The sequence below is a fragment of the Hypomesus transpacificus genome, chromosome 24 (genome assembly GCF_021917145.1).
Source record: "Hypomesus transpacificus isolate Combined female chromosome 24, fHypTra1, whole genome shotgun sequence".
Taxonomy (NCBI): Eukaryota; Metazoa; Chordata; class Actinopteri; order Osmeriformes; family Osmeridae; genus Hypomesus; species Hypomesus transpacificus.
In genome coordinates, this window is record NC_061083.1 from 3,731,252 (window position 1) to 3,751,714 (window position 20,463).

General features: G+C 39.6%; 4 protein-coding genes across 6 annotated transcripts; all 4 read right to left on the reverse strand.

The window, feature by feature from the left end:
- Window positions 1-34: 34 nt before the first annotated feature.
- c24h12orf43 (chromosome 24 C12orf43 homolog) lies at window positions 35-1,962 on the reverse strand. 3 transcript variants are annotated; one of them, XR_006958305.1, is made up of 6 exons: window positions 1,806-1,962; window positions 1,544-1,574; window positions 1,331-1,407; window positions 1,169-1,233; window positions 985-1,078; window positions 35-858 (listed from the first exon to the last, which is right to left on the reverse strand). XR_006958305.1 is itself a non-coding variant. In XM_047048667.1 (6 exons), the coding sequence occupies exons 1-6, from the start codon at window positions 1,927-1,929 to the stop codon at window positions 621-623; spliced, it is 651 nt and encodes a 216-aa protein (XP_046904623.1). In that variant the 5' UTR covers window positions 1,930-1,962; the 3' UTR covers window positions 35-620. The 3 variants fall into 3 exon arrangements, 2 of the variants coding, with proteins under 2 accessions (XP_046904623.1, XP_046904624.1); XM_047048667.1 differs by having other exon boundaries at window positions 1,331-1,429; XM_047048668.1 differs by having other exon boundaries at window positions 1,331-1,429; window positions 1,863-1,949.
- Window positions 1,963-2,311: 349 nt separating this feature from the next.
- unc119.1 (unc-119 homolog 1) lies at window positions 2,312-5,430 on the reverse strand. The gene is made up of 5 exons (XM_047048229.1): window positions 5,062-5,430; window positions 4,534-4,647; window positions 4,165-4,273; window positions 3,904-4,076; window positions 2,312-3,658 (listed from the first exon to the last, which is right to left on the reverse strand). The coding sequence occupies exons 1-5, from the start codon at window positions 5,297-5,299 to the stop codon at window positions 3,546-3,548; spliced, it is 747 nt and encodes a 248-aa protein (XP_046904185.1). The 5' UTR covers window positions 5,300-5,430; the 3' UTR covers window positions 2,312-3,545.
- A 953-nt stretch (window positions 5,431-6,383) lies between these two features.
- On the reverse strand, window positions 6,384-11,336 carry mlec (malectin). Its single transcript, XM_047048510.1, has 6 exons — window positions 11,204-11,336; window positions 10,524-10,774; window positions 10,012-10,190; window positions 9,734-9,910; window positions 9,472-9,529; window positions 6,384-9,294 (listed from the first exon to the last, which is right to left on the reverse strand). The coding sequence occupies exons 2-6, from the start codon at window positions 10,729-10,731 to the stop codon at window positions 9,050-9,052; spliced, it is 867 nt and encodes a 288-aa protein (XP_046904466.1). The 5' UTR covers window positions 10,732-10,774; window positions 11,204-11,336; the 3' UTR covers window positions 6,384-9,049.
- Window positions 11,337-13,822: 2,486 nt separating this feature from the next.
- cabp1a (calcium binding protein 1a) lies at window positions 13,823-20,086 on the reverse strand. Its single transcript, XM_047048757.1, has 7 exons — window positions 19,427-20,086; window positions 15,196-15,226; window positions 14,948-15,091; window positions 14,721-14,830; window positions 14,568-14,642; window positions 14,316-14,388; window positions 13,823-14,083 (listed from the first exon to the last, which is right to left on the reverse strand). Exons 1-7 carry the CDS (start codon window positions 20,084-20,086, stop codon window positions 14,058-14,060), a joined length of 1,119 nt encoding a protein of 372 aa, XP_046904713.1. The 3' UTR covers window positions 13,823-14,057.
- Window positions 20,087-20,463: the final 377 nt, after the last annotated feature.

Genomic DNA, 20,463 nt, shown 5'->3' on the forward strand with positions numbered 1-20,463 from the left:
CTTAATTCACTAAATAGTACAGAAAAATGTAGTAAACACCAATAATTAATTGCAAATATATTGTAATAAATGCTCAAACTGAGAACCTGAAACATGCAACATTATTAAGAGAAAGTGGACCAAAGGAATGCATTTGGTTAACCGCTGCCCTGTAATAACTAGGACAGCCTGCTTACATTCTATACTAATCTACAAAAGCATGATATCTTTGTATAGAATGAGATAAAGGTAGAACAATCAAACAACATCAACTCAGTCCACATTTAAGAGGGCAAATATAGCAAACATATCTGAACTGAAAAAGTACTTACAGCATATAATGCAAACATTACAGAAGTGATTATTATCTTACAACTCCAAGAAAACAACAACAACAAATATGTACAGACATACAATAAGTGCAGAGTCCAGAAGGCCCTCCACATAAGGCTGCATTTTATTCATTTTCATCAACGGCTTCCTGTTTGGGTTTCTTTTTTCTCCTCCGTTTGACTTTCTGCTGTAAGCCCTCACTCTGCACACTTGTTCCCTCAACTTTGATGTTAGCATCAGGCGAGGGGCTTTCAATGTCCAACTTTCCCTCCACATCTTCAAGGCATTCTTGTGGGGGCGTTTCTTTTTTATTTTTCTTTGGGACAGGGCTGTTCTCCTCTGCCACAAGTTCTTCTTCCAGACTTGTCTCCTTTCTTCTTCTTTTTCTTCTTTTTCTTTGTGCATGTGGCCTGGATGGTGGGAAGGGAAGGGGATGACTCTGGCAGGGCAGATGCAAACCCAGCAGACAGGGATGATGGGGGGAAGAAGTCTGTGACTGGAACTGCTGCCTCTCTTAGCCTCATCTCCATCTCACTGTCGCTGTCACTGCCGATAAAAAATAATCACGGTCGGTCAAAATATCGCAAGTAAGGATAAGTGTTGGGGCACAGCACGCTGGACCTGATCCGCAAAGACAAAAGGAATCAGCCGAAAGGAATGTAAATACGTCACCTGGAACTTGGGATGGGGCGACGTCTTACAGGAGGTTGTTCATCTATCTCTTGCCCTGGGATGGATGTGGTGAACAGCCGAAAGCCTTCAAGCACTGAGCAAATACAGTTCATTAAACTGAATGAATGAGTATAGGGTATATAACATCCACGTGTAATCAACGATTGTGTTTAATATCGTTTACCTTCTTCGTTGCTTTCACATGCATCTGTATGTGAAATTGTTCCAGCAGATATCTCTGAAATACAACTGAGCACCACATTGCATGTATTAAAACAACAATTCAACAGGTGTAAAGACTACTTGAAAATGATGAGTAACTAATCCATTACAGCAGAATACATACTGATCAAGCATCGATCCTAATTTCTTCGCAACATGTTCTCGGAACTCCGGGGACGTCTGAAGCTCGTTTGCATCATGCTCATGTTGAGATACAATAACGCTGTGATTGACAAAACACCCGGCAACAAGAAATGAAAACAGACAAGACAAGCTACATAACTACGTGCTGACACTATGGGATCTGATGGAACTTTATTATATAGGGAAAACTCACCGGCGTGATTGCATTTCATCGCTCTTTCCACCTATTAAATCCACATATTTTTAGATGACAATATAAACGTAACATTGTTTACTAGCGAGGTTGCAAATGATTACTACAAACCAACTTCATAATTTCCTTAACGGCTTGTCTGCACAGTAGCGTACAGATCTAGCCAACTGGTTAAGGCTAAGCTAACGTTGGCTAGCTAACATTAGCCAGTAGCCAACATTAGATCCGATAGGCTACATGATTTAGGGCATGGTTAAGATACCTGAAGAGTTAGTGCCATTAGTTCCACCTGTCTGAAAAGTCCAAGCGGCTTCCTTACATTTTTCTAAATCTTCATCCTCACTACTTGAGTCTTGACATACCATGTTGTCAACGGGAGCTAACATAATAAGCGAAAAGGCACATGTATGAACACTGAGGCTTATGGGTAATGACGTTTTTCAGTGGAACAAATCAGAAGTACATGTAGGAAGAAAAGTGTTTGTAACTAAAGGTCAATCAGTGTTAATTAGCTGAAAAGAGAAAAACGTTGTATCTAATGTTTTATTATTTATTTATTTGTCCCTATCTTTCAAACAAACACATAGCACTGAATGTCTAGTTCTTACCAGGCAGATCTGTACAAAACCACAAGGAAGTCAGATATCAAATGCCAATCCATTACATTGATCCTAAAATTATATAGAAAAAAAGCAAAAGGCAGAGAAGCTGCAGTAACTATGACTATGAATGAGGTGCACATTTATATCTTGGTCATAAAATACATTCTTCAAGATCAAAATGGTTTTAATGTGCTATTGATTTCCATCTTAACAGAAATAATTTTACAAGGCCAGACTCAACAATAATAATATAATCAGTAGCAATCATGTTATTTCTGTTTTTTCCAAATAATGCTTTTGAAGGGCAAATCAGAGCAGTATACAAGTGACTGTTTTCTCCTCCAGCAACAGTTAAGAAAATGCTAATTACACCGCATACTCTAAGTGATATCAAACACATTCATATTTAACTTATTTCCCCCCCTCCTATTTTCAGAGACAGTTTGGAGAGAGAGAGAGAGAGAGAGAGAGAGAGAGTAGAGAGAGGGAGGGAGGAAAGCAGATGGAGCAAGAGAGGGGAACACCCCGGGCAAGAATCAAACCCAGGCCCCTGCATTAAGGCCTTAGCCTTAGTGGTAGATGCTCTTACCCGGCGAGCTGTCTGGAAACACATTCATCACAGGGGTTTAGAATGATCATACTTTGGCTTGCAGTCAAAACGACACCCTCTGCAACTTCCCTTGGGAGACTCTGAGAATATAATGTTTTCGTAAATTGACATTTCATACCAGATAGGTAGTTATCATAAACCGCCAATCTGGTTGTGACAAACTTTTCTCTATGAAAATGAAGCCCTATTAAAGTGATCAGTTTGGACCTACCAGGGAAATTCTCCTACAAAGACAAACACAATCAGGTGGCTTCTAAGGTTGAGCAATCTGAATACAAGGCACGAGAGGCGTGACTTCACATATTGTTGAGACTCATAACCACCCCTGTGAGAACAAACCTACGTTATTACAATGAGTGGCACCAAATGGGTTAACTGCATACAGAGTTGAAAATGTGCCTGAGATCTCCTTTTCTTTGTAGTCAATAAATTACAGAAAGAAAATGAGAAATGATACCATATGCTCTGCAGGGCAGTATGGTGACAGACTTATGCTATCAATTCATATAACAGAAGGCAAAATGTGAGGCAATTAACTTAGATACGAGAGAGAAAAGAGAAAAATAAGCCAAAATCCTATGAAAAAATATAAGCTTAGGTTTCCAATGAGTCCCAAACATAGAAAGGCATGAACGTGTCACTTCTTGTGTAAGTAGATGGTTCTGTTTCTTCATTTCTGGTCATAATGAAGTTGATTGGAATGTCTGTGAAGAATACACTTCTGTTCCCAAGGGATCCTGGGGAAATCCCCCTATGTTAAATTGCACACAATAATCTATTTTTCCTTATATTACTGCCCACCATTGTAGGCATAGTCTGCCTTGTTGTGCATGATCATTTTGTTGTCCACAAAGTAGAAGCTGTCTGACCTGGTCTCATACGGATGTTCCACCATTCGCTTTACTAGAGAGAATTGAAGACAGAAGAATAACAGCAGTCAGAAGCAAATCATGCATAGCTTCTGCTACCTTGTTCTATCTAAGTTACAGGCAGTATAATTAATTCAGCTATGATATAACGAGAGTGTGTTGCTGATCGAGTTATTTATATATACAGAAACATTACTTCTTGCCAACTTACTCAAAACTACAAACATAATATCAAATGTGTTTGTTGATGACCAGGACAGATGCAGTACTAGCACTCACTCAGATCCTCTGGGAGCTGGGGGAATTCATATATGTGTTCGCACGTGTTGCGGCTGTTTGGGATGCAGAAGCCAAAGTCAAAGTCAAAGTTCTTCAGAAGGCGCTCTTGGAAATAATGCCTTTCGATCATGCGAAAGCTGTTAACAGGCCGGTCTCCCACTGTGAACTCCACACTAAGAGTTGGACAGGAAAAACAGCATAAGTCACACATACCCGTTTCCTTTCTATCCCCTTAACAGTCATTTTATTCTGACAACTTACGTTGCACCAACAGTCCGCAGTCTAAGAAAGGCAGGTGTGAACTGATAGCGCACAAAGCGCCCAGCGTTGGTGTCTCCATCTCCATTCTCCTCCTCATCCTCTTCAGTGTCTAACAAAAATGATATGTTGGAACATTAAGAAAGTCTAAAAGCAATGTATCTGTCTTCATATTTACACAAGACAATGCTGGAACTCAAATATAGTTTGGTTTGGTTATCATCCATATGCATGGCTTATTGAGTATATACAAAATATTTGGACGTATTGTACACCATAAACTTTCCCCAAGACTCTTAAATGACGTCCCAAAATACATTTACTGCACTGACGACTGCAGAAAAAGAGAACGGACAGTTATTATAAGATTACCACAGTTGTGAGGTTTTGCAATCTCAAAGAGAACCGTCCCTGTCTCAAGATCTCGGATCTTGAAACGTGTGAAGTCAATATTGTAGAGATTGTCTTCTGGTTTACAAAGATAATCTGGAAGAGAGAAATGCATGCTACAGTTAAGTGCAAGATACAATACAGTTCACGTTAAGCGAGCGATTATAAACTATTAGAGCTAGTCCAAGTACTTAGCAAATATGCTTTTTTACATACATGTTTTAGGTTATTAGATCTCGCTATGCTGTTAGCTATTTAGCTAGATAGTTAACACTAGTTGCTTTCTTAAATCTAGCAACAGCAGCAGCATAATATAGCTAGTTGCTGATAATGTCCAGGTAATATAGCAATCAATCAGCTAATAGTACTGTTGCTAGGCTAACTAACTTATCAACAAACAGTAGCTAGTCTTTAGCTACTCTAGTAGCTGTTGACTATGGACTGGATAGAACTAAACAGATAAATCTAGCTAGCTAGTACTATACAGTAATATTCCAAAAAGTCACATACCCTGAGTGACATTCCGCAGACCCAGGACTTGGTCCGGTGTGATGTCTTTTCCAAGCGCCCTGAGTTCATCCTCTGTAACAACAGGCCTCTTTTCCGCTTGATTTCGTCGCGATGTGAGCCTCTTTAGCATACTTCCACCAGACTTACGTTCCCTCGAATTTGCAGCTGGACCAATATCGGTATCTGTTGGTCCTTTGACTGTGGCAGCTGTCTTATTTCGAGAGTTAAGGCCGCTCATGTCAGCTAGCCTAGTTAACTAGTTGCTAGCTATGGTTATTTTGGGTGACTGCGTTGATAAGAATGTACAGGTAGCTGCGCTTTCTGGCTACTAGCTTTAGTGATAGCTTCAAGATGGCGTACAGCGTCTCTATGAAGAAGCTTGGGACAAGTGTGGCTGTAAACGCTCCCAGTTGCCATAGTTACCAGGAGTGGAGTCAAAAGAAGGGAGCCAGTCTGAAACTAAGCACAGAGAGGTATAAAGCAACTCATTTTAGCTGAGAACTTAGAAAAAGGGTTAGACTGTGATTATGTTCAAAGCACTATTGGAAAAGGATAATGATATTATGTTTTTCGATGGTTTTTGAGCAGTATTTGGTCATGGTAGTTGAGAAAATGATAGGATGGGATTGGCATTCCTGTTGAGCAGGCCTTACTAGTAGGCCTACAATACAATCAGTGGTTGGCAGGGCATCACGTTATCCATTGAAACTAACATACTGCCACTTAAACAAAAGCTGGGTCTAGATTGTCAAGTGATGCCATGCTTGCGTGTAAAAAGGGCTATACAAATAAATTTGATTTGATGCCTCAGCCCCAGGAGCCAAAGGGGAATCCATTCAGTAAATCACAACAAACACAGTTAGATAAAATAGCACATTTATTAAAAAGAGAGTATTTATCAGCAGTTCCCACTATGAAGATGTTCCACTATTAAGAGCCACAACTCAGAAAGGACAGGCATCTCAAATGCTTTCAGTCCACTTTCTGCTGCCTGTAGCCCTCATGGGGAATTAAATCAATAAGTGGAGTAGGATTCCTTATCGACCTTAATCACTTTGTCTCTCACACACTCACACAATAGTCATATGGTGTGATTTACTTGCCCATGTGTAGTTTATCTATACCACTGTGGAGGACAATGCCAGAGAACATAATCAAATAAATTCAAGACTAGGCAACATGACAGCAAGTCTTTGGTTCTTATTTGAGGTGAACTAATGTAAGGTTGGGAATTAACCAAACCAAGATGTTAGGGTGCAAACATAGAATGTACCGTGCAATGAAGTGAACAAGCACAACAAATAAGAAACATCAAAGCAGACGATGGTAAAGCACAAATGTATTCAAAATCAAGGCAACAAGGAAAATCAAAACACAAAACACAAATGACCAAAATATACTGTTAACAAATAAACCAGTGAGTGCAAAACGTCACACCAATAAATCATCATGGTAAAACAAAATCCTGAGGAAAAATAAAGACATAAATCCATCTATCTTCAAAATATCTCCAGATTAGCCCCCACTCTGGTATTTAAATTATACAAAAACAAAATGTAAAAACTCCATATTCTCAAGCTCATGTCATTTGTCTTTTTGACAGACAGGGTCTGCCTGGCTGCCCATAAAGTCCTTCTAATTTTACTGTGTACCAACAACCATTCAACCCAAGCAGAAAGGCCACATGTCTTCTTTATACCAGCAAACAATTAAAAACCCTAACATTTTCATAATTACAATCATAACAAAACTCTGATGAACAATAACCGTTGCCACATAATTAGCGTGACAGTGTACCTTATATACACACGCAATTGTGTAAAATTTCTGATTCGCCAAAAACTATGTTTGGACTTTGGTGATGAATTACGTTATTTTTTATTATTATTATTTTTTAAGAATAAAGGTGCATCTATTTGGCGATTAAATATTTTAACTTATTGTTCACAAAATGACAAAAATCAAAACACAACTATAAACTGACCAGCAAGAATCTTAACTTCTGTATTGTCCATTCCACCAGCATCTAAGAGGGCAACACCTAGGGAGTGAGAGGGGATTCACAAACCTGAATCACCCTTTACATGTCAACAACTGTAAAACAGGAAGAGGGACTGGTAGAGTTTCAGACATACCAGTAGAACTGGTTTAATGAGCTAGTAGAACAGGGCCGGTTTGACATGCCCCTTGGTCTTAGAGAAGAGATTCCTGGAGTACTGACACAGAGGTAAAGGGACACAAAATTAAACGCAAGCATGAAACTGCTGACTTCCAGACCTACCACGAGGAAACAAAAAGGTCAATTTCAATGACCTTTTAAGACAACAATTAAAAAATTAAGGAAGGGCTGCCGAAACCACCAACCTAAACTAAATCTAGACTAACATTTCTGGACTGAACACATTTTGCACAAGCCCTTGGAGTTTCTACAAACTGGTGCATAGCAAATATAGATACACAATTAAAAGTCCCAAGTTTTTATGTATTTTTTTATCAGCTGGGGATCAAAATGCGGATTCACATCCAAGCAGAAATACTTTTGACACAGAAACATTTGGGCCCTTTCTGGTTTTTACTCATGACACAAACCTGAGTGGGTTGACAATGTTAGATTTTTTTCCTCTCACCTGTTCACCTATTATTTCTTCACTACAGCACCAATGGCCTGACTTCAAAGGAAAATTCACTACAGCAAAAACATAGGCATATCAATGTGTTATAAATGGTGACGTAGGCAAAGTATTGTAAAGAAATAAAATGCAACAAAAACACTCTTTGGTGAAATAAAATAAGGCATGCACAGTTGTAGTGAGTCAAAAAGGCAATTAACATGACAGCAGACTAATGTTTGTCTCTAAGATAATTTATGTCAGGATTCAGATAAGGAATTTGTACCAATCCACCAATACTGGTTACGTTATTGTGTCTCGAAGAAACACAGGCATTACAGTTAGAGGGCATGTCCTTAAAAGGATTTCATATCTCTTTAACCTGTTATTTAGCCGCATGTTCTACCACTGAAATGAGAGAATATCATAGGATTCTCCTATTGAGGTACTAATGAATATCTAAAGCAAATTGTTTATATAGATTTCTGAGAATGCTAAATTAGCTTGTAATAAAAGTGTAAGTAGTCCATAAATGCAAAGACATGACTGTGAGGCAAATATAAGTCATTGTTGAAATCATCAGCAAGTCATATTATTTTCAATGACTCCTGATATAATGGCATAGTATCTGTATCAATTTATCTTTCTACAATACTAGAATGTCTGAGGGCAAAAAACTGAATACTATCCTACCAAATTGGCAACTGTTTATCCCATGTCCACCAACAGCTTACATTACATAACTTTCTCCAGCAAAATGAATTCCCAACCTTTACATAAAAAAAGAGAAAAATCTATCATTTTTGGGGTGTCATCACCTACAGAAAAATATTCAACCAAATGCTGAGTGCATCTACTGTACATCAGAATAGCAGCTTTTCTTTCTTTGCAATTAAACCACACCCAATCAAATTGAAATGCACAAAAATCAAACCATATGTGTTTGTAGAGTAGGGACTGTGGCCAGTTGCTCATTAACTACTCATCAACCTTAGCACAGGGATGCTGTTTTAATCCTGTCCTAGGTTGAGGAGTCCAAACTCATGTCTTGTGTTCGGTAAAATATAACATGTTCAAACAGAGTGCTAGATGTAAAACACACACATACATGAACTCTTCATCGTCTTCTCTCTACGCAAACTTTCAATCAGTGCGGAAGGCATTCCATAGTCAGTCTGCCCTGCAATCCATTTTAGTTGTCTCTCATTTGTCCTCTGTCACAAAGATTCGTCCCATGGATCTTCTGTTCTTTCTTGTCTGCGTGCCTTTTCCTGTGTCTACCATCGTTTTGACCCCGGCCCCGGCCCCCCCACCCCCTCCCCAATCTTCACAGTCTCATGTCCATCAGGCTCCCCTGTTGTCCCCTCCATCTCATGTTCTCACAGTCGACAAAGGCAGAAGAGTGTGGGTATAAACACCCCGAACGCCACCAGGATAGGGAACATGAGGCTGCTGTTATCAGCAGCATATGGGTTCGGTGTTCGGGGGCCTGACTGGACCCTGTACTTAGGAGCTGCTGAGGCAGTCTTCTTACCGCCCTCCTCTCCTCCCTCGGGTTCTTCCTCCTCTTCCTCCTCCTCTTCACGTTTTCCCAGCCCAGGGTGAGGTTGCAATTTTGGTACATCTGAATTTGAGGAAGACAAAAACAAACAAAAAAGACAATGTAGGTGAAGAATGAACCGGAGATGTGGTTGAGTGTGTATCATCCAATGCAAGGATTATTGTGTAGTGATAATTGTGTAGGGATATGGGTGTAAAATAAGAGTGGATATTTCTGTGGCTAGAGAATGTTAATGCTTACCCTCCAATGTGCCCTTCATCACGTAGAGAGCACAGACCTTGGGGTTATCATAATAACCCTGAAAAACATTGAAGGGTAGGTTATCACTTGAAAGTTGAGATAACATATTGAGGCACGTCAAAATGAAGTGAGTGTGGTCATAACCCTGTCTAAAATAATTAGACCCCAAGTCTTTAGAATACACTTCATATAAGAAATGAAGAGAGTGGTTAAGAGTGGAATTAAAAGTAAAATGCAGTGTAATTAAAGTAACTCAACTTACCTTGACAAACTCCACATTGAGCTTGCCATTGAAGGTGGACACCCCCCCCTGAACACTCAACTTTCCACGGTGTATGGAGAAGGAGACTATCTCGTCATGAGCTGTACTGTGACCCACCCTCTCAAATATATCCAGGTCTTTCACCACCGTATGGCCATTGAGACGAACATCAAATACCTAATCAAATCACAATGTCAGAAAGGACACCATTTATAACATATTGCCTATGTATGATGACAAGAACTAAAACTGAGTTGGGGAAGAGAAAGTTGCAGTACCTTCTGTTGAGACTGGGCAAAGTACACCTCTGAATACTTCATGACAAGTATATAGTCCCCTTCCTCTCTTATTGGCACCTCATATCCAAATGTATCCTCATTGTAGCGCTCTGTCTGATAGAGAACCTGGTCTTCTGGACTCGAGCGTAGTATGGGCAATCGTAACCCATAATCTGAAGCTAGGGCGAAATAAAAAATAATTAATATAGCAAATTAAAAAAGGCACTAAAGTTGATAAATCTTCGTGGTATGTAATGCACCCCAGATGCATTACATACCACACAAAAACAAAGCTATTTAAAACATGTGTGCACAGTTAATTAATTTAGCTAAGATTTAAACCGAGAGTTTACACACGTGTCAGGTTTTTGGTTGACTGGTCAATAGATAGCCCTATGCTGATTCTTCAATGGGTTGGGTTTAAATGCGGAAGTAAAACTAATGCATCAGCTAGCTACACACTGCCAACTGGAATCAGCAGGAAATGAATTTAAATGAAAAATTGTCCTCACCTTTCCCAACCTTTCCTTCCAAAGGATCTTTCTTGTAATTAATGCCATGCATGTCCGTGTGCGCTTCCCCGCCAGCATTTACTGCCCAAATAACTCGTTCAGCTAGACTAGGGCCCCCACTGTTGGCCCAACACTGTTCAGCCAGCAGCGACACCACTGCCGCGACCAGCCCGGCGACCAATGGCACCGTGACCCGCCGCATTGCCATACACTGCTTTGGACAAGCAATCACACACCAGTTGGTCCGATGACTGTGTGAAGGAAGGCATCAATAGTTAATGAGATAGTGAGCTGACTGGCATAACTAGCTTGCAAGCCAGCTAGCTCTAAATACACGACAACATAGCCAAAACCCTCCCACTATTCCCTAGATAAGGCAGTCAAATATATATAGCTAGCTAGCTTTTTGCAGGCTCTAGCTAATTCCATAATTCACAAACAGCCAACTTAGCAATGCATTAACAGATTTACAATGAAAATGACAAATACAGCTGCAAAATACGAATTAATGTTAAATAACTGGCCCCATAGGTCTGTCCATTTGGTAATTTAGGAACACACTTGGCTAAAAGTGGCTAGCAGGGTTGCTAACGATACCTGTCAGACAGAATTAGTTCGGGTATCCTGTATTTCCTTTCTATTCTGCAGAATACTAGCTTTTGCTTTAAAGTGGAACTTGCCTCTGTTGCCTAGTCCTGCAAATGTATATACAATCTTCTACAATCTAAAGTGCAGAAATCGTTGACAGCAAATGCGGTTGACTGACGTTGACTTCATACAATGTGCATAGAAAGCTGCTGGAGCGGCTGGTGAGGAAGGTGTGACCGAACGTGCTAGTTTTGTGTTGTGTCAGTCAAAATGAGATCTGTCCAATTGGCGCATACTTGCAATTCTCTATTTGTGGTTCTGTTATATTCTTTTACACATTCTAGTGATAATCAATATCACACAGTCGATCAAAATACTGGCATAATTATATTTTATTCTAAACAAAAGTATTCGCTAGATAAAGAGTAAGTATAATCCGAAATCAATCATAAACTGATGAACTGAGGACGAATAGGGCTGATGTTACAGGTGTAGTCAAGTTTGACTGAGAGGGACGTTGTTCTGCTGGCAAAATGCGGAAGACAGATACACACGTTTCCTCATGCGGGGAGTTCTCTATTTTAATTCTAATGCATATCCCCAACCAGCCACTCATGTACATGTACAAATACAAATATCACGAAACATATCGATGAATACCAAAGATAAATTATTACAATATAATTTGAATCCTGTCTGATGAACCTAAAAAATATATATTTGACCAAATATCCTTTTCCTTAAGTGGTTTAAGCTACTGACAGTTCATCTCATGACAGGTAAAAGAATAGATTGACAATCGGTATCTTGGGAGAACTATTGCATTATAATGCATAACTAATCAATATCCTACTTATATAAATGTATATGAATTATTAAACATATCTTGATTTTAGCGAAATACGTAAACACAGTCGGATTGTAATCCACATATATCTCGACACCCCTCAAAGTAGATGTTTGGTATGTCTTAAAATATTGTCCAATCAGGAGAGTCCAACGCAGCGCGTTCACGAGGTGCGCTCTAGATTTACCAAAAGAATGAATGAACCAAACGTTGTCATGGTAACGTTTTAAACCCGTTGGTTAAAGTATTTTTTTCTTTGCAGCCACAGGTTACTGACACCTTAAAAAAACAGCAACCAGTAATTGTTGTAGCTTAAGCATCTCACAAAATTGAAATGCGAAAAATTCGCTACCTCTGAGTTGCTCCCACTGCCTGGTGATGAGATTTGTTATACGTAGTAACGTAGACTAGTTACAGTAGTAACAGTTATATTAGACCTACTGTAGGCTACCAGTAGTACTGTAAAGCTAGCTAATAGTACAGTAGTAGTCTACAGTAGCTAGACAAGTAGCTAGCTACTAACAAAACCAATGCAAATAGGCATAAGTACATTTGTTTGGTTTAAATTCAATCCAGCTACCGCAAGGTGGTGCCCTACATGTTTTTAAACATTAGGTTCTGCTCATATCAAGATATTGGACTCGATGTTCGTGTACTTGTAGGCTGAAGCAGTTGCCATGCCAACCTGTACTAGCCAGGCCAAATGTATTACTTTGGTCTGGCTAGTACATAACTACTTCCAGTGTGCCTGATTTGTAAAAATAATAATTATGAGTTTATGGGAATACAGAAGGAGGTGATGGGGGACTCTGAAGTATATCTAATAGCAGTTGTCCCATTATTGTAAGTCACATTTTATATTACATTACTCATTCAACAGTGAGATACAGAAACTCAAAATATGGATTTACATAGTTTTTATTCAAATTTAATGTATCTTTGGCATGCACAGAAATAGCAAAAATTAACACTTACTGTATCTCCAATCTTACAGACAAAAACAATATTTCTCAAATTTGACTAAGAAGCATAAAATATCTCTTTAATTTTATATCTTCAATATAAAAAAAACAAACAACATGCAGAAAATTTTTCCAACTATACCAATAACCATACAGATGTAAACAAACATTTAGTCCAAATCAACCATCAACGATGTCAATCAACACACACAAATGTGAGTGTAATGTACTCCTTAAGATAACTTCTGTCCTCATAGTGTCAGATGTAAATTGCCTTTATGTGTAATGCTTTGTCTCATACTTTCATGAGAGGGAATATGCAAATTAGGATGGCACATCACAGTATGTCATACAATGCCAGGAGCCATTTTAAGAAATTAGGTGCAATGCTGCTCACTGGCTCTTTGGTTTAGCACCATGGGTCACATAGAGAGAACCTTCAAGAAGCAGCAGCATTTCATTTGATTTCCTACACAGGATGTGTTGGTAGAAGCAATACAAATATTGCATCCTCAACCATGTAAACACAAATGTTCATTTTTCATTCAATTTGTTCGCTCTCTCACTCATAGCAAGGTGAATAATCTGCATGGTAACACATACCCTAATATTGCTATTTAAATATGTAAATAAAATGAAAACAGCAGGCGACACATACTATGGGTCGTTTCTTTGCTGGATCAGTGCAAACCACAGAAAAAAACTTAGATGGAGGTGTAAGCAGACAACAAAATAATAAAAATACTTTATTAATTAGATTCTTTAAAAAAACAGAACATGAGAAAAAGCAATATAAAGAAATGCCATAAATGATATTTCTGAAGACTTGACCCACGATTGTAGTTTGCTTATTGCTCATTTCCCCCCAAAAAACAAAACAGTGGACAGTTATAGATGGTTTAAAGTGCAGATCCCATAGCTGGGTCAATCTGCTACAGTAGATTCTGCCTCAATGGTACTGTGGGTTCGTGGGTCAGTGTGTCCAGAGAGGTAAAGACTGCGATTCCAGTATTTCTCAGGTAAAGATGGCTCAGACTTTTAAGCGTGTCTCTTTTTGGCTCAGTTGATGATGACAGAAGCGTGGAAGTTTACATTCAATATGAATAACTTGAGGTTGTGTATACCACCCACTCCCTCTCAGCGAGACATCATTCGGACAAACTCTGCGAGAACAGGAAGTGAGATTTCTGATTTAGAATTTAAATATAACGATTGAATAATATGAAATGAAAATGAATATAATGAAAATGAATAATACAAAATGTTTTAATTTCATTCAATTTGCACCTGCAGTGTCTTTTAACTAACTTTCTGTCACACAATTTAAGGTGGTTTTACTACACAATCAAGAATGATTACAAAAAACATCTGAGTGCAAAACAAGTTGGGGCTTACCTTCAAAGTCAACATGCCCATCCCCATTCAAATCAATATCCCTAAGGATATCCTCCAAATCCTTGTTACCAACCTAGTATTGGAATAAGACATGTATGGGCATATTGAAGTACATCACAAAAAGTATTGAATACAATAATTAATATTTTCAGTAATATCATCACTATAATATATATACATTTATTTTTAATGTCATTTTCACTTCCGGTCTTATTTGTATTTCTGGTAGATGGCTTCAGTATCATAACACACCTGTTGGCCTAGCAGCTTCTTCATAGCCTCTCTGAGCTCTGCTGTGCTAATGGCTCCATCCCCATTGGTGTCAAACTGAGAAGAGCAGAGGGAGATCAAGAGGAGGCTGGCAAAAGACACGACTATCTCTCTTTATCATTCTCATTTCCTTACCTCTTTAAATGCATCCTTCAGTTCTTTCACACCAATCATGTCTGCAGTTTCAGCAAGAAGTTTTGGACCCATTAACTCCACAAAGTCCTCGAAATCAACATGTCCCCCCACTTCAGAAAAACAAAAGGGATGTGATACAATAAAAAGGGCATGTACTTGCAAGGTGCATGAATGGCAATACATGTTTTACTATGTAAACGAAACAGCAATGTTTCCTACATGCTTACAGTTCATGTTGATCTGTTGGCTCAGCTCTATCAACTCCATCTCAGTGGGCATATATCCCATGGTTCTCATACAATTCCCAAGGTCTTTGCATCCAATGAAACCATCTTTGTCCTTATCAAACTCCTGAAACGCCTCGCGCAACTCTATGGAGTGTTAACAGAAACAGGCAGAACATGACAATCCGAGACGGTTACAGTTCCGCTGTAGACAAAAAAAAAACACAAACAAGTTGGTTGAAACAACTTACCTTCTATCTCCTCAGGTCTAAGCTCTCTATCCTGATAAAAAGACACAAGAGACAGTATGAGTAGACCAAATCAGAATTAGACACATGAGACAATTAAGCTCCATATAAAGACATATTTTCTCATAATTAGATTAAACCTCTAGTAAACACAAAGGCAATGGCTGTAGTGACCTCTGAATGTGAACCAGAAACTTCCTCCATGACAATCTTCTGTCGATACTGGTATAATTCAGACAAGGGAAGAACACTTTATAGTATTGTGTGATGCCACTGGAATGTTTTCAAACATATTAATAGATACACCGATACAAACCTCGCATAATGACAGAGGATACCGGGAAACAGGCCACATTGGAGTGCACAAAAGAATGTAACAGTGTTCTTTTTACAGCTCTAGTTTACAATGAGAACAACCTTTAAAGGATATGGAGCACAGATGGGGGACAGACATATTCCAGAACACTGAGGGGTTAACAGCAGGAGCAATGATCAGTGTAAACAGAATAATCTGTGACGTCAGGTCCTATGAACTGTGTCTGACCAGAACCGCTGACACAGTTAATCCACCCAAAGTAGCAATTTTGCCAGATTAATTTACAGAACAAACCATGCAAACATATGATTCATTAATCTATGGATCCATGAGAGAATCTTCTGACGGTCTCTACAGTCAAACTCCCCCAGATGTTGTACTGACATCAGTCAAGATACAATATCAAAAGAACAATGGACTAATAATAAAAACGTGATGCACTATTTCACTCATGATTATGCCTATGTTTCAGTATACTTTTTCATTATCATGTGTGAAAAGTATTTCAATTATTGACTGCGTTAAAGTATGTGTGTTTCAGCCCAGACCTACGTACAACCTGCCTGCTATCAGTCGGGCCCTTGCGCAGAAATATGCAGGCTGGCCCCAATAAGTTGTGCATGAGAGCGCAGTTTTGTGCAAGGGCCAAGAGGGGCCCCTGATTGGCCCTTTGCCTCCCCCCCTTGTCCCGCCCCTCTCCTCACAGCACTGCACCCCTCTGAGCCTCTTCTTCACCCTGGGGCATCTTATCCAAGAAGGTACATGTGGGGGGGGGGGGGGGCAGAGACAGTGTTAGAGACCCATAACACACATAATCTTTGGGCCAGAATGGTTACAAGAGATGAAATTGAGAAGGAATGTGTGTATTGGCGACTACAAAATTCAATAAGGGTTGTTGTGTGCCGGATGTGCAATATTTTGATCTGTCGCTAATGCCACTTTGCAAATCTATTACATTGTTTATTAGCAGTCATTACTGTCAGTTGCTTTTCTTACATTTCATTTTCACTCATCTTAATGGAATAAACAACAGCTTTAATACCCTACTGCCCATGTCTATTCAATAGATTTCCTTCAAACACTGCCTCAAGCCTCCTCATTCACTTAAGTGATATTTTGTTTTGCACAAGTTATCATATGCAGTGGCAATTGCCTGACAAAGTCATGAAAGATGCAATGAAGTGTTTACTTACACTAGATTTAGTAGATGCACCCATGTTTTACAGTGCATGTCTTGTAAATGATGAATGTATTAATTAATCTATGTTTAATAATTTAGAGAGATAAACATAGCGTGAGTAAGAGAGAATGTGTGAAAGAGTGTGAGAAGGAGAGAGAATGAAAGAGAGAGAGAGAGAGAGAGAGAGAGAGAGAGAGAGAGAGAGAGAGAGAGCAGCACACAACTGTTTTCACATCAATAAAAAAGTGTGTGGCCAACTTTCCATTCATTCATCATAACAGTTTACTGGATTCATTGTGTAGACTGTCACTTCAGATCTATACACTGTCAGACTTCAAGTAAACACACACAGGAGGAGAGGGAGAATAGCAAATGGATGAGAGAACAAGTGGGATAGAAGGAGAACGCAGAAAAGCTTGTGCCCGTTCTCAATTAAAGCAAATGTTTCATTTACATTTAGTCATTTAGCAGATGCTCTTATCCAGGGCGACTTACAGTAAGTACAGGGATATTCTCCCTGAGGCAAGTAGGGTGAAGTGCCTTGCCAGAGGACACAACGTAATTTTTCACAGCCGGGAATCGGACTGGCAACCTTCTGCTTAATAGCCCGATTCCCTACCCGCTCAGCCATCTGAAATGTTAAGTTGAGCTACTGTATGGTTGTATACTGCCAAATACATTAGTTTAAAAAACACACTTATGCATTTAAATTATACTTAGATGTTATATAGATTCCATATTTCTATAAAGTAGCTGCAGACTGTGGTATATGACAATAATGTTCAAATATTTAAGGCTGTAGTATTTATCAAGCATTAAATATAATTGTTGGTAGGCTGAGAGCTTGACCAGCATGTTGATATAAACTGTAAAATATCTGAAGCCTTAGCAATAACCGCTAAGATCACCCAAAACCAAACTTTGGAATTTACAACTTAAACGCAATTAATCATTTGTACACTATTGGGTCTGTCAAACATGACAACAGACAAATACATTAAATGGAAGGATTTAGAGAAAAAGAAGCACGTGCCAAAAAGACCAGACCAAAAATAAACTTACCTTCTTGGTGATATTTTTAAGAGGTAATTTTATGCAGTTCCCCATGGCAAAAAAATTGTGTTCATATAGGAATTAAAAAAGACCACAACGGCCCTTTCCAATAAGAGACTATGATTTTGGGCAGAGGAAGGCTAACGCAAAGTTCAGCCTGACCCATGTGGACAGAGGAAAGAGAAGTGAGCTGCTTAATACCTGAATTTAGAGTGAAAATTACAATAACAACAGACATGGGTGGAAAAAGAGAGAGAGAGGTTGTGTTTGAGAAAGGGGGGGGGAGGGGGCTATGCAAGAAAGTAAGTAAAGGATGGGTCTGTTTGATAAGACACCAAACATGAACACTCTGTCTCTCTCTGTCTGTCGATTGAGAAGAGGTCACAGAGGGGAACATATAGACAAATAGGAGGTGAGATTCTGATTCTGAGAGAGAGCAAGGGGGGCAAGATAGGCAGTGCATTAAAAAAACCTATTCAAATAAGTGGGCTGAAAAAGCTATTTTGTTTGTCCTGTCACACATATGCAAACCATCACATACAGGGATCTGTTAGGCCATGTCTGTTAAGGTGATCTGGTAATGTGTGTAAATGTGGGAGTCAGATGGCTGAGCGGTGAGGGAGTCGGGCTAGTAATCAAAAGGTTGCCAGATCAATTCCCCGCCGTGCCACATGACGTTGTGTACTTGGGCAAGGCACTTCACCCTACTTGCCTCGGGGGGAATGTCCCTGTACTTACTGTAAGTCACTCTGGATAAGAGCATCTGCTAAATGACTAAATGTAAATGTGTCACTGGTGTCTTCCCTCTTTCATCCTCTCCATCAGAGTTGCAAGAACGATCAAATTCATAATGAGCATGTGGTGTGACTACCTACCCTGATTCACAGAAAAAGAACATAACATAGACATTAAACACATTCTTCAACCTTTTATCATGACGAAACACTTCCAAGTAACCTTCAAAGGGGAATGAACCATCGTCATAGCCTCAACCTTTTTATCAATTCATAAATAAATATAAAAACATGCAAATATCTATTGTGACCACTTCAGAATTTTTTCATTGAACAAATTATATGCAATACAACTTTTTTTTTAGCTTGTCTACCAACACATTCATTTAATTATCGATGGAGACTAAATTAATTTTGTGTGTTTCTATTGATGAATCATAAAAAATGTCACACGAATGTACAGCAGGAATATAACATGTTGATTGTTTGAGAGAAATCGTCTGTCATCCCACCTTTTGGTTAGGTGGTGCTAAGGTCACACGGTTAATTGCCAGAGATTAACACTGGATTCAAACAAAAAATCTATTATTAATGCCATTGATTTCCTAAAGGCTCAGGGAGATATTTAATGAAGATGATTGCACAACACAATGGAAAACATGACAGTTAAATCATGCACCTGTCATCAATAGACCATAGCCTATTTGTGTACACACACACAAGTGCTATTAAGGGCTGATGGTCTACAATTATGTAGTCTTTCAATTCAGCTTCAATAATAATGATGTAGTCTACATATTCTTTATGAAGTCATTTGTAGTCAAATTCTAAAAAGAAGTATGTCAACTTCAGTTAAATTTATACGAATGCTGAACTAAAATGAATGTGTTTATGGACACTTGAGAGCAAAATCGTTAACTTTTGTGGCTATTCATCTGGCAAGGCTCTTACCTGGCCATAGACCGAGTTGAGAATTGGGCGCAGATTAAAATCAGATGCTGAGGATGCTGCACTGGACCTCCGGGAACGGCACGAAGATTTGCTGGACAATGGGACCGGGGATGACGATGCTGAAGATGGGATGTTGGCATCTCCGCCAGTCAAAATGGCCCTGTGGTCCCTCGGTTCAAAGAAGGGCGCTGTGTCGTCGTTGCAGTCAGAGAATGACGGTGTTCTGGGAGGTAGATGAGCGGAATGGTGTCCAGGTGCGGGCCCGTCCCGAGTCGATTTTCTTCTGTGATGTCGGTGTGAGTTTTGGGAAGATTTAGAGCGTTCTCTTGATCTTTGGCTCACAGTTGGTTGCTCAGGAGAGTCATCCTTTGAGTGTGACACAGAGACATCAGGTGCATGAGACCGGCTTTTACCCCAGGATGTTGCACTGTTCCGGTTACCGAGAAGGGATGGATGACACAGGGGTCTTCTTGCGCTAACGTCGCATTCGGCTGACCAGAAAGAATCCTCTGCAGTACTAGCCACGTGAGTAGCTGCGGGACGATGGTGATGGTGATGCCGGGGTTCTGTTGTGCAGTCAAGGAGGTGTGTCGGTCTCCTGCTAACCGCGGTAGATTTCAGCAGAGAGGTTGCAGATTCAGATTTTGGAAAGTAGCTCATAACTGCAGTCTTGTTTAGGCGTTGTTAATCAACGTTTTTATCGAGTAATTTCCCCGAATAGGCGAAATGCTGCATCAGGAACATAATAGCTGCCTTCTGAGCCGTCAGTAAAAGTTGCATTTTACCACCTGATTGCGCTATGGCCGCACCACTAGGGCGCGCGCAGACGCTAGTAACCAAATTCTGGGAGTGGACTATGTTCTTGTCGCGTCAACTTTTTTTTGTGCTAATGTGACCGTGCTTTAAATTTGGCACTAGTCCCTATTTACAGGGAAAACGTTGACTCAAGACCATGTCTTGGCGCATGACGTAAAAAGCTCAAATATTTCACACCCACACATCTACCCGTGCCACCAACACGGTCTACAGTTGAAACA